We start from the raw sequence: 17,667 nt of genomic DNA, 5'->3' as shown, positions 1-17,667 counted from the left end.
ACTAATACTCAATCCTTAAGGGTCAATCGGGCGATCCAGATAATAATTATAGCGAATGTTAAGCAGAATAGAAGCCAGCAAATTATAGCTGAACGTGACATGTTAATCATTCAGACTTTCCGCACCATAGTTGTTAGCAGGCAGGACACACAGAGTACATATAATATACAATATTTTGCATCACACTCTGATTTTCAGTGCTCTACGAATGTATAAATCTAATTAAAAGAAATAGGTTCTTTTGAAGGAGAGACTTACCGGAAACTGGTCCGTGGATGAACATCAACAATCGGAAAGCGCATAAAATTAGCAGATGAAAAGGTTCTGCCGCACTTATAAGTTTTGTGGCCAAAGCATAGTCCGACTGCTTGTCCCCCACGGATCCAGGCTGGTCTCATCATTCTCCTGGCTGGCTCGCCAAATTGTAGTCAAAAAAATAGTCTACGTTTTTAACCAATATCAAAGTTTAAAACAGCACGGAAACGTCAGCAAAGTATGATGCAAAGTGTTGAATATAACACAAAGGATTGATTCCAACAAACGTGAGTAGACCCCGGAGTCTGACTGCAATTTTTCTCCGGAAATATGCTTTTATATTTTTTCTCCAGTATTTTTGCTATTTTACCATTGGTACATTACATGTAGTCACAGAATCAAATACGCATTTCACACTCGGTTGGTCCATTGTCACAGAATTTGCATAGCCTGGACTTTCCCTAACTTTCTCCTTCCAGGGCCCACGTGAGGCCTTGCAGCCCAGCTGCAAAGGCTATACAAAGTTTAAGGACACAAATCTGTCCCCTGATGTCTGTAGTTCTCAATATCTGGGCCTTGTAGTCTTTCATGGGAGAGGCCTACACACAAACTTCTCTTTGTTGCTCTCAAACTCTATCTGGTCTTCCACATTTGGCCTCTATGTCTTCTATGTTTTGGTGGTAATATTAATCAGTCAACAGCTTTGCATCTGGTTTTCAACAATATAGCATATAAAAGTAAAAAGGCGATCAAGAGGTTCATTCTCAATCATATAATCTATAACCATTTCTCCATCATAATTACAGCAGTGTGATGTTTTTTTCCACAACATGCGCTACGACAGCGCATGCATGCACGCAGAGAAAATTGATTTGTCAAGGAATTGACTTCCAAAGTGACCACTTGTGCACAAAGAAACAAGCTTAAATGCCCCTTCCTTCACAAACCAACACAACCCCTGCCCGTTTAAGGGATACAGCAGAGACCGAGGCCATCGTGACTGATGTCGGAGAGCAGCAGTGGCGGCGTGAGTTCTATGAGGCCTTGGATTTTGTCACTAGCGAGTTAGATCGCCGATTCGACCCAGAAGGACTGCAAGTCGCTGCCATGAGAGAGCAAACTTATCGATGCCGCAAATGGAGACTACTAAGGGTTGAATGAGATCACTGCTGCACAGCTCCCAGATCAGATTGTTAAATCTCGTCTACATATGCAGCTTACATTGCTGGGTGACCTCTCCAAGACAAAAGGCCTGAATTCAGCTCAAGATGTTGCTGGATTCATCCGAACACTGCATCCTCAAAAAAAGGAACTACTGAAAGAGGTGGACAAGTTTATTAAACTTTGTCTATGTCTACCTGTCTCCGCCGCTTCCTCTGAGCGGTCGTTCTCCACTCTTCGCCTCAAAACGTGGCTATGGAACAATATGACCCAGAGACTACTGACACACCTGACTTTACTGCATGTCCACAGTGACGTTCTTGATCGGATGGACATTCAGCCACTGAGGAAGAGATTTATCGACAACACACCGGAACGGAAGTCAACATTTGGAGTCTTCAAATAAATAAGACATGCATCATTATTAATTTCCACTTGACGCTACGCGATGCTGCATTCATCAAAATACTGCTGTTACTTTTTTTGTATCAGGTACTGTGACCTAAGTTCGCCCTTACAATGTCATTGTTACCTTCACGGTATCTCAGGACACAGGTGGAAATACAAGGCGACATTTTGATGTAAATCATTTTAGTTTAATTGATTATTTAAGTCATTTGTCCTATAAACTGGTTTTACAAAATGCAAGGGGTTATCGGCACACATGAAGAAATAGTTTAGCCCACACTGTGTTAAACTGTCACTCCGACATAAGATTGTACAGTTATGTGCTTTGTGTATGTAGTGTAGCGTGGTTTGCTCGTTTAAGATTAGTAATACTTAATTTCTAATAAAGTATAGTAGTTCTTGGGGGCACCACCTCTGATTCGTGAAAGGGACAGAGGAAACCTTGTTTAATAGTATCGAATAATAGCACTCGTAATAATCAGTCTAATCTTAAGTAGTAAATTCTATGAAAGTAGAGCAGATCATATAACGTGAGAGATAAGCGAGTATTATACACAATTATTTATTTAAGAGAATGTAATTATAGTGAACACATACCAGACAAGTTATGGGTTAGTTGGGCTAAAGCAGTACAGTAGGCCTAAATTCTAATGAGAGCGCGCTACACAATGGTTGCGTAAAGCGCGTGTGGAGGGGAGGGGAGAAGTTGAGGAAGAGGTAGAGATAGGAAGAGGCTTCTATAGTAACAATGGACGATCAATGGAAACTGACCTAACGATGATTAAGTCAAATCATTTGTAGAATACAATCAAACATCAACAATTCAATCACAACATGCCAATATGTCACAAGTAAGAAATATTGCAAATCGCAGTTACTTTTGTCGGTTTGAAGAACGGAGTCAAATGGTTCGTTATGTCCAACGAACAGAATCGGAATCTCTCGTCAAAGTTCCGGGCGCTCAGTGAAGGTGCAGGTTAAGAGGAATAGGTTAGAGAGTGACGCGTTCACCCACAAGTTTATCCTACGAACAAGCGGGGGTGATTGTACGTTTGGGGGTTAAATACCCCAAAGAACAGGGGGTCATCCCTGTGAAGGTGACCTCTCTCATTGGTCAGTTACTTCCACCTGGGCGTTGTCCTGGGACCTGCCCAGAGGTGTGAAGTGGCTGATAGTTTTGAGTTCCATTATCTCAAATGTCCATGGAATGCTCAAACTTCAGAATATAACAATACAACGTTCATAACTGGTTTTGTTAGTATGATACAATTATTTTGATACCAAAATTGACTGATTTAACTATACCTGAAGGGAAGTTATAATCAAACATCAATTAACAACGTTCTAGGTAAATGAGACAAACACATTCTAACACATCGACTACTGTCCTTGAATTAGTGTCCATGAGCCATGTAGTCCTTTAGAAAATGTTTGTAAGTCCACACAAGTAAGTTCCTTCAAGTAATTCCTTTCGTTCTGACAATGTGAGACCATGGTCTCTGTTCCTGACCCCATGCTGGGTCAGGAATTTGAAGCTCCTACTCTGGGAGATAAGGACAAAAGGGGAAGGACCCTTCCCTTGTCGGGGGTAGGGGAAGGTGTGGATGGTACCATGCTTTGTCTGTGGACTCTCTGCTACAGTAGTGTATGTTGACATTTTTGTTGAAGGGAGATAAAATGTTTAATATGCCTATTATAAGAATCACAATAATAATATTGTCATCCAATAATAATTTAATAGATAATAAATGATAACCAACCAGCCATTTTGTATTATATCGGCATTCGGTAACAACAGGACTGGTGACATGAAGCTTATTATTAGAAATAACTTATTTTATAGCGGCTGAATCTGGAATGTGCAGCAGCTACATTGAGTCAGATCGGGATCAGTTTGTTCATTTATGTTTGTCGAATTGTCAATATCCCTTCTTACGCAGGGCTCCAGACTAACTTTTTTTACTAGGAGCGCAGTAGCCCCTGACTGAAAATGTTAGGAGCGCAAGCAAAAGATTTAGGGGCACACCTTAAATCGACCTGCAATGCAATTATTAACAAATGCTTTGATAGACTTAACTCATGTGCAGTTTTATTTTAATTTCACAGGGATATGACATTACTCATTATATTTATTAATTTAGCAGATGCTAAACAGTACAAGAACATATTCATAGACGCCAAGAAAGAATGTGGCCAGTACAAAACAACGATTAAACAAATACATTAAATGTAAACATGAGGTAAGAGGGGTCCATTAGATGAACAAGTAATGTCTCATGCCTCTCCTTTAGAGCACATCCCCTTGTGGGCCACCTGGAGCCTCTAACGGCCAACACTTGTAGTTGGGCCTCCTGGATCTTTTACCCTGATTGAACCACATTTGAACAGTTTCTTTGGCATCAAACTCTTCCAAGCTAGGTCCCCCCCATACTAATTCTAATCAGGTCCTCAACTGTGTCTTCATGCAGGGACCCTCTGACATCAGATTTTATCCTCTTCTGTGCTGAAAATCCCCTTTCACACACAGCAGAGGAGACTGGGAGGACCAGCATAATGTGCACGAGATGTAGGATGTTCTACAAAGAAAAGATTAGTTTTTGATTTAATCAAGAATTCATGATTTACAAATACATATTAATGACAGCTCGAATAGTGCCTATATCATATCTTGTAGTCAGAGCGGAATGGCAACTTTGTTTGCATCATTTCCCATAGGGCGTGGTAAGATTTGTCCATGTAGTTTCTAGAGATTAACATCTTCATGGACTGATTCTCCTCTCTAGCCGGATTAGTGTCACAGCCATTTCTAAAATGAGTGAAGAAAAAGTTTCAAAGAAAAAAATGTTTCAGGATCAAGTGTGTGAAATTATGTTCTTTTGGATACTTTTTTATGCTCTGCCATGATCATTTAAAGAGTCAGTGACCTTGTTAACACAGTGGAGAAGTGGTCTAGCAGGAAGTCCAGCTCCTCTGTGCCATAGTCTATTAGCCGGTCTCTCTGCTCTGTCCAGGAATCATGACTGAAGATCTTGAATGATCTCACTGCCTTTGCTGTTGCTTTTTAATCTAAGTTTTCATCTATTAAAAGAGAATGAGAGAAAGAAAAAAATAACACCAAAGATGAATGTGTGATAATGATTGCTTATTTTATATTTACAGTAAATATGTTACAATTTTGTCCTTTCACTTGCCAAGTTGACTGCTGAATCTTTGTTTCAAGTGCAGCGCAGTACAGTCAACTGTTGCTTTCACTGGTTACTGCAGCTTTGGTGTGCTCACTGTGGAGAGTCCATCCTCTGCTAGTTCAGCAGCTTCTCCTTTGATGGTGACCCCCTGAGTGAAAATATTTTGGGGATAGCTTGAGACAAGGATATAAAATAAAGATTCAACTCAGCAACTAAATCTGAATTCCTTACCTCATACTTGTAGACAGGGCAATTCTCTCCATCTTCATACTCCTGCCTTTGTTTCTGGGCCTGAAGGTCTACCTGTAGCTCTGTTAGTTTACCACCTGGCTTGCATCTGACTGCCATGGCCTCAACAGTCACAAGAAGATTTTCAATCCCATTGACAGCCTGTGAAACATTTTAGAAATGTAAAAACCTAAACCTGGTGAGATTATAATTAACCATACTCTAATTTAGCTGTCACTTGAGCCTTACCTGAGGCAAGATGACAAATCAGCCAAGAAGTGACAGAAGCAACAAAGGTTCCAGCTTCCATCATCTTTTTGATATGCAGGACAGAACCAATATATAAGTAATGTTTACGGATCCAAAATATTAAATGATTTAAAAGTTAAATACAGACCTTCCTTGCTCTCCCATCAATATCTGCATTGCTTGATGATGCGGTCAAATGTTCCATGTGGAAGTTAAGTGCTGTGAACTGCCCTGAGCTCCGCAGGTTCCGGTCCTTTTCACCAGGTTTCAGTAAGGTATGTAAGGCCCGGGTTATATGTGGGAGCCAGCGTGTGCCACTGACACGCCATGGGACGTTGACATGCACATCCAGCTCTTGTCCAAGTGCTCTGAGCTCTCTGACTTGGGACTGTAGTGGTATGTCTTCCACACCATGTTAAGGAGATATGTTATGGTCCATCATGGGAACTTTTCTTTGCCCAGACAGCATTGCCAGCTCCAGTCTACAATTAAAGTGAATACATTACATACATACCTTCTTATACAAATACATACATTGTTTGCTACCCCTGACTTTAACCTAATTGTCTACATAACCTACCTATGTGGCAAGCAATGAAATGGGACAATGAAAGCCCCTGCCTCAGCTTGGAGGAGGGCTATTACACCTCCCTTATGTCCAAGATTGACTGCAGCATCATCGGCTCCCATAGCAACTGTCTTCTCTAACCACCCTGTTTCTGTCCCTAGTTGATGAAAGGCCTCTATGGTGGCATTATAGACTCCTTTAAATGAATGATATGTTAGCTGTAATTGTTCTGTACAATTTGGAAGGATATTCACTATATACCAAAACCACCAGCAAACAGTAATAGTTTATTTCCCCTGTCATCACACTGAACAGTTAAATCACTGTGGCACCCACAAATAACATGTTTAGGCTTAAAAAGGTTAAGACCATAGAAACTGTTTCACTTTGTCAATCATTCATGGCATACATTTCTAACTGATGTGTTCTGAGTAAGCACTAAACTGAAGTCAAATTCATTTATAGTTATTAACATAGGCCTACCTTGTGCATTTGCATGCTGGACTTCCACATGGCCAATCAAGATATTCGTTGGTTTACCTTGTTGCAGGACCCTTGCATACACTATTTCACACTCTTTAGTTGAAACATCTGTGTCACCATCAATCATGAATGAGAGATAAGTGGCGTCCTTAATCTTCTCCCGAGTCTTCTGTTTAAGTGAATCTGCAATAGCGCCGATGAGCTGCGCACACTGTGTCGTTGCAGTATGTAGGGTTTAATTTTACGTCATTCTTTTTCAATAATTCAACTTCCCTCTTGAATTTGGTCAATGGTAGTTCCTCCTGTGCGATGAAGTATGCAGTGTTAAACTTGACTACCATTTCAGCTTCATCCGCTGACTGAATGCTAGCATCTTGTCTGTGGAATGCAGTTGGAAGAGGCGACTCTTGTGTTTTATTAAAGTGTCATATTTGGATTAAATGTCATTTATTTCTATATGTTGGATTACAGTATGTTGTATAGTATGCCATTGCCAATTGCATTAAATCAAGATCCATAATCGCTTTTCTTTGAAACATGATAGCCTAATACCTTAAACACAAGATTGCATCTTAAATGAATGACTGAGTTGGGGAAAACTTGAATAAGAATGCATTTAACCCAGAGGGGATCAGCTAAGTAAACTTACCTGCCTAATGAAGATCATTATATTTGGGAGTTATAATAAACGTAAATGACTTTAGCTAAATCTCCAGGAACATTAGGAACGCTGGGTTATTAAAGTAACAAGCTTAATAGTGTTAACAGAGAGAGGAAATTAATAAAATGTAAAAGTTGGCTGAACCTGAACTTGAATTTATCAATCCCAACTTCACCATACACTCAGACAGAGGTTTCTCAGCTTTCCTCATGGACCTGTAGCGCAATGCCATGACCACGACTCTCCCTGTGTCCTGATCTTTATTAGAAACTGAGAGGGGCAGAAATACAAATGATAATACATAAAAACGGACAGTTAGCGTTTAAAATAAAGAAAAACAAGCTTCTGTACTACACTAAAAATGAACACATCGCTAACTAGCTTAGCCGCTAGCTGACCGGAACACCACATTAAACTACTTACCCTCATAGTTGTGCAGATAACTGGATATGTACAGTTTGAATCCTTTGTCCCGCTTGCTTGTTGGAGCAGGGGAAAAAGCATTTACGATGCGATGGACGTCACTGACACTTATTTTATTCAGGTCTTGGAGACATCTACTAAAGCTGAGCATTTTGGAAACTCGGGTGATTGTCTCCAGTAAACCGGAAACTGATTTACCGAATTTTGGCTACAGCGGAAGTTCGTCAGTACGATTGTGCACAAAGCCTATGGCATTCTCAGCTTCAAGTCAGCCGGCTGTCGGCGCCGCAAGTCGAATACACCTAGTGACACGTGACCCGCGCAGTTGACTAATCACTTCCGGAGCCTCCCCCTCTCACACACACAGGCCTACACTGGTGGCCTCGTGATCTTCTCGTCTTTCAACATGAAAAAACAGCTTTTAAAAAAATCAAAATGTGTAGGTTGCAGCGAGTACTTGTAAAAAATGCTTGCAGTCTCAAAATCTGCTTGCAAAATGCGACCATTTGGTCGCAGTCTGGAACCCTGTTACGTATGTATTTATTTCATATTATCTCTTCAAACAGTAAAGTAAAACATCAGACAAAATGGTTTGATGAAAAATATTGTGACATTTATAGAAAAAAACTTTTCAAATTTCGATAAGTCGATAGAAAATCTTAGTCAGGGACAGCCCTATACTGCCTTCAGTAGAATTCAACAGCTTATTTCAGTCATAGATACAGAGATCTGTACTGTGCTTAGACTTAAAACCAAATCGATTTTCTGTGGTATATAATATGAAAAGTGCTCAGTGGCGCAGTGAGGCAAGCGAGAGCGTGAGACTGGACGCGGCCATCTTTCCACTTCCGACTCCTCCGGTCCAGCTTTAAACAGTGGCTCTTTTTTTCCCTAGCTCCGAGACCTCGTGCACGCTTGCAACTAGCTGTACACGTCATACTTTGCGACAACTAGTTGCGAGCATAGATTTATATGGTTACGAGCGTTTGTGCTAAGGCATTGCAGTGGCAGAATCTATGGACAGAATGGGTCCGATAAGAATCAGAGACATGATGCAAACTTAACCGAAATGTATTCTGTCACTGTATAGTATTCCTTTCACTTGTTTTTTAGAAATAGGCAATAGGGCTAAATATAAGGCTATTCTAAATGGAACTCATCACATATGTTGCTTTTTTTCTTCGTAATATGAGTATGATTTTCAATGCATTGTATCGGATTAAATAAACTGTTAACATGAACAGCTCCGTCGTTGTTCTTGTCCAGGCAAAGAAAGCTTAATAGTTATTTTGGTAGACGAAATCTTCCATAATGCAGACTTACTATATGTAGCCGGGTGGTGAATTAGTTATAGTACCCCCGTCATTTTAGTTTCTGGGTGAATGCATGTGTATGTAAATGACTAAAATGTGACCAATGTATGTATATATTTTTTGTTGTGGACCTGAGGGGTACATTTTGGGTTGTTTGTTTCGGCCACTGGGGGGTGGTGTCGCAAACCAGGTGTTTACGCGGTGCATCTTGGTCGTTCTTTCTTTTTCTTTTTTGTCTGAACATGAAAGCAGCACCCTTGGAAACTGCCGGAGTAAACCGTGTAAACATCTAGGTAAACGTTGTAATACTGTTTAAAATATGTATGTTAAAAGGTTTGAATTATACATGTTCATCTTTTACTGGATGATGTTTTGTGTTTATTATATATTTTTGGATAGATGTCAATGGATTCGTATGTGGCAGCTAACGCCAGTGTTTCCTTGACTGTATATTTATATTGTTTTCTTTTCTTTGTCAGCGTTCCCAAGTCCACTGCCGAATTGTTTTTCATTATTTAGTTTTAAATAATGTCTTGGGGTGTGCTTTCTGCGAAAGTAACAGTGAATAAACAAACCCGGGAAAAGTAATTGTGTCCTGTGTCGGTCTCAGTTCGGCAGGCTACATATAGCTTACTGTCAACTTTATATTCAAACAAAATGCCATGAAATTCACACTGCCATCAATTTATCATCGGCGTAGAAATGTGGCCTGTGTTTTATATGTTCATCCTACAAGACCAAACGCCTATTAATGGATATAACGTGATCAAACAAGACTTAGTAATAATGTAATAAATAAAAGTGTCATGTCCCCGGCCTCGGCCAGAACGGGTTTTTGTCTGTTCTTCCAGGTCCATGTATCCATTCCACTTCTTCACTCCCTCCCGGTAACTCACCTCACTTGCTCATTCCCTCATCAACACCACAAGCCTTAAACCCCGGATTGTCACCCACTACTCGCCAGTTTGTTGAATCACCGACCCCACGTCTTTATTCCTGGCTTTCCGTGTTTTTGGACCGGTCGATGCCGTTTTTTTGTGCTGACCTTTGTTCTTGTTCCAACACCAGATCACCGCTTCTAGTCCTCCAGTCCTACCGGTACCCTGCTCCACCATCCACCAGTTACCCTCAACAGTCCTCCCCATCTCTCTCTCAATAAAAGTCTGCGCACATCTAGAACCTTGTGTGTCGTGCGTTTGGGTCCTCAGTACAGCCGTGACAAAAATCTTGAGAACTCTGTCTAAAATATACTTCATTGAACATTTACCTTTGAAAGGGGCATATTTACAGAACCATATAGGCTATAAGACGTTTCCATCAAATGTAAGTGGGGGTCATCATTACAAGGTACAAAAGAGTAGAGTTTCAGTGAACACATGTGAAAGAAGTTACCAGAATCAATCAAGTGTTTGTGTTTGTGCAGGAAAGAAAAAACGTTTTTAAATCTTGTCAGGATTCTCGTATTGGATGTCAAAGAAATCAGCAGTCAACAACAGTCACTGTATCCAAACTGTGCATTGTGTGTGTTTGTATGTATACAGTGTGTGAGGGTGTGTGTGGGTGGATCCATGGGTGTATGTAGTTTGTCATCGCCAGACAACTGTGGGTCTGTTGTTGTACTGTTGTTGGAAACTTAGGTACTGTCTACCAAAGTTTCAAACATTTTGATCTAGACCAGTATGCAATTAAATGACTACATTGGTAGTTTGTTGTTTATCACATGTTTGTACATGAATGTAAAAACAGTAAACATTTTAATAATAATAATAATATTTTAATATCAAATGACTATGGTCAGATATAATTCAATTTCACCTCAGTAGCTGGTCAAATTGAAGTGCAAAAAGTGATTAAAAATGGTTAAAACTCTGTTGTAACTTCTAACTTACAAAACCCTCCAGAGGCTTCAGTGGATGTATGAGTGCAGTAATGCCTCATGAGAGGTGTTTTTTCTTCTGCTGATGTTGCCATATGTAGTCATTGGCAACCTCTACAATCTTAGTCATAGCCTCCAACACCAGGACATCCATGTCATTGTTCGGCTGTGTCTCTTCATGGTAGTTCTTCACTGGCAGGATACAGGTCATTGGAACACCCAGCATATTGCTGCAGGTCTCCATCTGGAAGGAAATGAATAGCAAAGGGGCTTGGCAATGACCAAAGTAGTTACATATTTATATTTTGTTTATTTATTTTATTTGTTTGTCATTTAATTTGTTGTACCTTAGATTTTATCTCCTTGCTTCGGTAGATATTTCTCAGATCACGTGCCACTTCTGAACAAGCAGTGTCTACCATGGTCAGGACAACAATTTGAGGAATTCCTATAATTAGATGAGTGTTTGATGTTACAAACAGCCGTGTTCGGCATCCAGAGAATCATAAAGATTTTCTGATGTTCACGTACCCAAAAGGCTGGCCTTTTCCCTGACATTTCTCATCTTGTCTGTAGTCTCCTTTGACATCAGAGACATTTTGTCTGCAGACACAACACTCACCAGACAGTGAACTTTGTCACTTAGTTTAGGATCCTTGACGTATTCTGGCTTTGAATTTGTCAAAAATGCATTGGGGTTAAACTGTAAAAACAAAATAGAAGAAATAAGATAAGATAATCCTTTTTTTGTCCCGCAGTAGGGAAATTGCAGTTTGTGAAATTGCAAATGGGGTTAGGTATTAACAGGAAAGTATCTGAAAAAATTGTTTTTTACTGACTGAAAAAGTCAAAGCACACGCCTCGTAAGAGCCATTTCCTTTTGTGAAGGCCTACTGTGGGTGGCAGTATACCAAGTTGTAGGCATATTGGTGGGGTCAACCAGATGTGCTTGACTAGTTTTTGACAATGTCAACTGGTGATACCGTGAAAAGCTGTAAGCATTTGCATATGTTGCTATAATAGTAGCTAATCTGGCTATTTAAGAATGTCAGGTTTGTGCAGTAGGCCTGTGTCCCATGCTGCAATTTTTTCTGACAAATCAGTATTCTTCAGTGTTCTCATGGCACGTTTGGTTATCCCTTCAGATCGCTTGCAACCCCGAAGAAAAGTACCAGATACTAGGTTCCATGGTGGCACAATGGAAAACCAAAAAATGTTTGGGGATATCTCAGTGTTATGATCAGTGACCTCTCTTGGAAGTTGCTTTGGATAAAAGCATCTGCTAAATGAATAAATGTAAAGGTATGTGGAACACGCGGCAAACTCGCTATCCCCCTATCAGTCAACATACAGTGAATTCCATGATCCAAGGTAGCCCATGAATAACAATGCTAATTTTAGTGCATGTTTTTATGTGTTCAGGTTTGGTGTACCTCATAGCCTTCTGGGATATGACCTTTGAGTGCACTGATTATGTCGTCAATGTGCACCCCTCTGGATTCCTGTGGCTCCAGACCCATGATATCGTTGAACACGAAAGGGGAACGTCCTTCTCCCTCTTTAATATAATGTGTTTCATACTACAACAGCAAACAAACTCCTTTCAGATTATTTGTATTCATTGTTTAAATGCATGATTTACTAAAGTGTGATTGCGTTTATCATACAGTATTATATATAGGGAGTCAGGTGGCTGAGCGGTTAGGGACGGGGCTTGTTATCTGAAGGTTACCAGTTTGATTTCCGGCCATGCCAAATGACGTTGTGACCTTGGGCAAGGCACTTGAATTTCCCTGTACTTACTGTAAGTCGCTCTGGATAACAGTGTCTGCTAAATGACTAAATGTAAAATGTAATGTATATTAATATATACAATTATGTTTGTCATTCAGGTTTACTTACTTTCTTGGTAAAGCTGTAACAGGAAACAGCATCTACCAGCACACTCGTGACCACACGGCCAGCAAATACACTTTTGACTGAGTTGATGAAGCTGGACTTTCCTGCCCCAATAGGTCCATGCAGCAGGATTCTGATCATGCCCAATTCAGGATCATTCAGCGGGAATGTTCTTAGTTTCTCCACCATCTGGTCTTTATCACTGTAAGAAAAATGCATTGTTTAACAAATTAATATGCTATGTAATATTTATTTAAGAATGTGACACAGTTTGTGCAAGTACAATACAGTTCTTGCCCATGTATATATATATGTATTTTTATCAGTCCTCACGTCCAGACCGTTTCCCTCCAAGGTTTTTCAAAAACTGTGTTGTAAAAAAAAAAGGTAGAATTAATAGTTGAATAGCATATTGCTTTGGGGTTTACCAATGTATCAGCATACATCAGAAACACTTTTATAAAGCGAACACTTCATTAGTTCAATTCTTTTTGCGTATTGCAGTGCTGTGGGGAATGTGGGACTTAATGGGAATAAATGGTGAGTTTGCAAAACTGCAGGTTATCACTGGAACATGGAACTTGTATGTTGTTGAAAAAACATCTTGCAGCATAATCTTGGTTAAAACAACCAGATGTAATGCAAAAATGTTTGAGTTTCTACCCGACTGAATGATGCTATAATAAAATATTTAAAAAATACTTCAGTTGAATACTTAGTAAATCTGTCCCACTTTGACTGTATAGCTGTCTCATTTTACCAATGTCACATGATCAAATGTGGGGTTTGGTCAGTAGAGGTTCAAAGAAGATCATGCTTCCTGTGTTTGGTCTTTCAGGGTTTTTCTTTATGACTAGTTTAAGGAAGACTTTTCATAAAGGTATTATGTTTGATTATACGGCAAAAGTGACGTACAAAGCCATTTTTCTGAAAGTGTCCCACTGTATTCTCCCTATGTGGTAAATAAGGACTGTAATCGTCTCTTACCTGCAGATGGCACTGAAGGAAATAAATAATTTCGAAAAGCAGATGCCATGTCTACCTTTCTGAGATGAAGGTACCTGTCACGGTGTTATATTTGTTTATAACTGTATTTTAGTCAAGTGTAGATTATGTATTCATAAAATTACATGAAACAACCGTACATACAAACATACACACAGTACATAGGCTACATGTTTGAGAGCAAGTTTTGATACCAAAAAGATAAGAGAAAGTTGCAGGCTGATATTGCCCTAACACAGCTAGCTCATTTACACACTGAACCTAAAGATGTCCCTACGGTGCTCATATCTACGATGATTAACATGTAATCATCAGGAACTGCCCAGGAATTCAATGCCCATGTGGGCCACAAAAAGGAGGAACAGAACATAAAGTACTGTGATTGGGAGGGATGGCCTCAACACTGCTTTTACTAATCTGTCCTTACACAGCTAGCTCATTTACACACTGGAGCTGATGATGTCCGTACAGTGCTCATATTGGATGTATAGTGATTAACATGTAAACAGACTGAATGCCATCATGTTAGGAAAAAAACATGGATCTCCTGCTTATCACCTAAGAGAATATGTAAAGTTATAAAATGTGTTAAATAACAACATTGTTTACACTTACAGTTGTCCAGGTGAGTGTGATGTTCAGGTACGGTACGGTTTAAGTAGGCTAACACTGATGCTCGAAATGTAAGTAATTGTAGAACAGTTGCCAGTACATATCTAACTGAAGCCGTTCAACTTGTTTGCATATTTTCATTTCTTGTGAATCAGCCTGTTTAGAGTTAGATAGTTTCACTTTCACTCTCTGGCCTATCCCCTCCCTGATGTTTAGCAATGGCATTGTAGGAATTCACCTATTGCTAAGCCCCGCCCCCCTTAGTTACTGTTGCTAACTCGGACAAGGTATCGAAGACTAGTTTTAGCCGTCAAAAGGGCAATGGAGGGATACGTAGGGATACAAATTTAGGTTCCCACTTTTGAGGAAAATAATAAAACCTATTATTTTTCCTGTGACCCAGCAAAACTAAGTGGGTCTGGGGGCGTGTTCCCCCAGAAGATTTTTTAATTTACAATAAAAAAGTGAAATATTCAACAGTCCCCAACGGTCCCAGCCGTTTCTACCCTGCACTGGTCCAAGCCCCTGCAGCCATGCACTGGTCCCAGCACCCTCCAGCTCTGCCCTGGTGCCAGGACCCTCCAGCCCTCACTGGTCCCAGCCCCTGCAGCCCTGCACTGGTCCCATCCCCTCCAGCCCTGCACTGGCCTCAGCATCCTCCAGCCCTGCACTGGTCCTAGAACTCTCCAGCCCTGCACTGGCCTCAGCATCCTCCAGCCCTGCACTGGTCCTAGAACTCTCCAGCCCTGCAATGGTCCCAGCACCCTCCAGCCCTGCACTGGTCCCAGTACCCTCCAGCCCTGCAATGGTCCCAGCACCCTCCAGCCCTGCACTGGTCCCAGCCCCTCCAGCCCTGCACTGGTCCCAGCCCCTCCAGCCCTGCACTGGCCTCAGCTAGCCCCTGGCTCCTAGCCCCTGCCTTGCATCCAGTGCAGGATCCCATCACCTATCCTCTTCTCTGAGTGAAGGGCATTTTAAGCTTTACTTCGACTTCAGAGCCGGGATTGCAAAAACAACCCCTCTTGAGCCACATTGGATCCAGCATGTCATTAGCATGATGCAACAAAGACCACTTCCCCTTACAAAATCTGCAAGTTATCCTTTTATTCAAATGATTTAATCATTTCTATAGATAGTGAATAAAGATGACATGTCGTTGTGAGGGAATATGGTGACTAGTGTCTGTTTTTGTTGTAGTGTAGTGTATGTTAAACATTATATGAAATCTAGGAATTCAGAATCAAGTTTATTGTGTTAGGAACGGATTGTGAGGTCAGGTTGCACAGTGAAACTAATATGTAACTTGATTAAGGATATACTGCTCTCTAGTGGCAAAATGTATTAGAAAATAATTGTGTGCCAAGATCCCACTCTTTGTGCCAAAACTGAAATCTTCAAATTCATGTGAATAAAACAACAACAAAAACTAACAAACAGTTTCTTTACTTTTGTCATTTTTATTGGACTCTATATACAATATACTAGAAATCCATACAGATCAGTGCATTTTTTGTGTGTGTGAATGAGTAAAGGTTTCTGAAATTATGGTAGAACTCTCATAATTCATACTCCAAATTACAGCAAATGTACAGACTCGTGCACAAAAATTGTCCTAATGTGTATGCGTATTTTTTATGTGCTCCTAAAGCGTGACTCCGAGCACCCCTTGAACATGTGTTGTGTGTCTGAGGCACCTGGAATTTCTGCAGGAAGAAAAGACTCAGCCAATAGAAAAAAAGAGGAGAAGTTGCCAATCACAAGCAAACAGGATTTCTCTGTGAGAAGGGGTGGAGCCAAGAAACGTGGCAATGTTTACTACAGCTCAACATGAATTTCAATGTGTGACTTTGCACCATATCTGAGTGGGTGTATGTATGTGTGTGCGAGTGAGTGAGTGTTTTTGTATGTATGTGTGTGCGAGTGAGTGAGTGTTTTTGTATGTATGTGTGTGCGAGTGAGTGAGTGTTTTTGTATGTATGTGTGTGCGAGTGAGTGAGTGTTTTTGTATGTATGTGTGTGCGAGTGAGTGAGTGTTTTTGTATGTATGTGTGTGTACGCACATGTGTATTTAGTGAGGGAGTAAATAAATCAGTGAGTGTTTTAGTGTGTGTGGTGTATAGGTGTGTGTGAGTACATGTGTGCAAGAATGTGAGTCTGCACTCTATCTGAGTGGGTGGGTGTATGTTTTTGTGTGCACGCGTAGAAGCTGTAGGTACATGTGCTTGTGTACAGGCAAGAAACCTGACACCCTGAGGGAAAGCGCAGTGAAAAGCTATCAAAACAGGCAGGAGTGGTTAAGGAGGCAGGGCAAGAGAAGGAGAAGGGTGTGTTGTAGCTTTCCTTTTTATAAACACTGGTGTCATGGTATCTCTATCTGATTACAGCCAGCTAGACTAGCCTGTCTAGAAACTTAGGATCATATGACCAAAACAACCTCGCTCACCCATAGACTGGCCTGCCTCTGGACCTACACAGGCACGTGGACAAAACAGGGGAGAGAGAGAGTGGGGAGGGTCACACCACCCTATCCTTCTGGTGGGGAGGGCGTGAACAAAGTCCTATGCTGTCAAAGTTCACAATTAAGTCATGTTTTAAAGCTAAAGAGAAAAGAGAAGTCAGGAGTGTAAAGTTGTTATAAACTGCATGAACCCAAAGCGGTAAAATACCAGTTGCTTCCGTTTGTAGAACTACTAAAAAGAAAACCTTTTTGCTAAAATAAAAAAGTTTGAAAGGTCAAAAGAATGAATTCCATTTATACCACACAGCACAGCGCTTCACAGCACAGAGTACGTTGTTATCTCAAAGTAGGGGAAGGAAAAATAATAATCCGGAGAGTATTTACAATGCATGTTGTGGTTTTACGTATTGTATGAAACGTTAGCTGCTAAGACTGTATATCATATACCGTATGAGAGTATTTATATTGTTATGATACACAGGAAATGAGACGGATAAACATTTATGACATTGTTGATCTGCCTTGCTTAAAAGGTGATAAACAGAAAATCAGACTGTGTGTGAGTATTTGTGCATGTCTTTCAACGTGAAGTCTATCAGACTTCATTGTTTATACATAAACACTTGTGGGTGTACCACAAGGAGGCCATGGAGTTCTCTTTGCGCGCATGCACTGTCACTGATACATGTCGTATGACTGCATGCAGAATTTCAAGCACATACCAAGCATAGCACACGTGTTTGCTCCATGTGTTTCACTATGTCTGAGCTTGAGAGCATGAAGTCGATACACCTTCCCATGACTATGCATTTTCAAGGGCACACCTTACTTAGTAGTACTGTTACAGTATTTAACAATATTCAATATATGTGGGTTTGGGGTT

At 40.5% G+C, this 17,667-nt stretch overlaps 1 protein-coding gene and 2 long non-coding RNA genes across 5 annotated transcripts; 1 reads left to right on the top strand and 2 right to left on the bottom strand.

Annotated features, from left to right (window-relative positions):
- Positions 1-5,021: 5,021 nt before the first annotated feature.
- LOC146300809 (uncharacterized) lies at positions 5,022-8,382 on the bottom strand. Its single transcript, XR_014729489.1, has 6 exons — positions 7,622-8,382; positions 6,067-7,468; positions 5,635-5,968; positions 5,487-5,550; positions 5,241-5,399; positions 5,022-5,157 (listed from the first exon to the last, which is right to left on the bottom strand). It is a non-coding gene; the product is annotated as an uncharacterized LOC146300809 (long non-coding RNA).
- Positions 8,383-9,177: 795 nt separating this feature from the next.
- LOC146300808 (uncharacterized) lies at positions 9,178-10,631 on the top strand. Its single transcript, XR_014766789.1, has 3 exons — positions 9,178-9,227; positions 9,761-9,821; positions 10,003-10,631. It is a non-coding gene; the product is annotated as an uncharacterized LOC146300808 (long non-coding RNA).
- A 72-nt stretch (positions 10,632-10,703) lies between these two features.
- LOC146300807 (interferon-induced protein 44-like) lies at positions 10,704-14,450 on the bottom strand. Of its 3 annotated transcripts, XM_084706455.1 has the most exons (8): positions 14,330-14,450; positions 13,697-13,770; positions 13,043-13,076; positions 12,713-12,911; positions 12,244-12,390; positions 11,342-11,513; positions 11,158-11,258; positions 10,704-11,054 (listed from the first exon to the last, which is right to left on the bottom strand). In XM_084706455.1, exons 2-8 carry the CDS (start codon positions 13,743-13,745, stop codon positions 10,869-10,871), a joined length of 888 nt encoding a protein of 295 aa, XP_084562581.1. In that variant the 5' UTR covers positions 13,746-13,770; positions 14,330-14,450; the 3' UTR covers positions 10,704-10,868. The 3 variants fall into 3 exon arrangements, with proteins under 3 accessions (XP_084562581.1, XP_084562586.1, XP_084562574.1); XM_084706460.1 differs by lacking the exon at positions 14,330-14,450 and having other exon boundaries at positions 13,697-14,116; XM_084706448.1 differs by lacking the exon at positions 14,330-14,450 and having other exon boundaries at positions 13,043-14,113.
- Positions 14,451-17,667: the final 3,217 nt, after the last annotated feature.

Source organism: Hypomesus nipponensis, chromosome 2 (assembly GCF_054491055.1).
Source record: "Hypomesus nipponensis isolate SF chromosome 2, ASM5449105v1, whole genome shotgun sequence".
In the NCBI taxonomy this organism is placed as follows: Eukaryota; Metazoa; Chordata; class Actinopteri; order Osmeriformes; family Osmeridae; genus Hypomesus; species Hypomesus nipponensis.
Note: the sequence above shows the minus strand (reverse complement) of the source record. Positions and strands in the feature narration are given on the sequence as shown.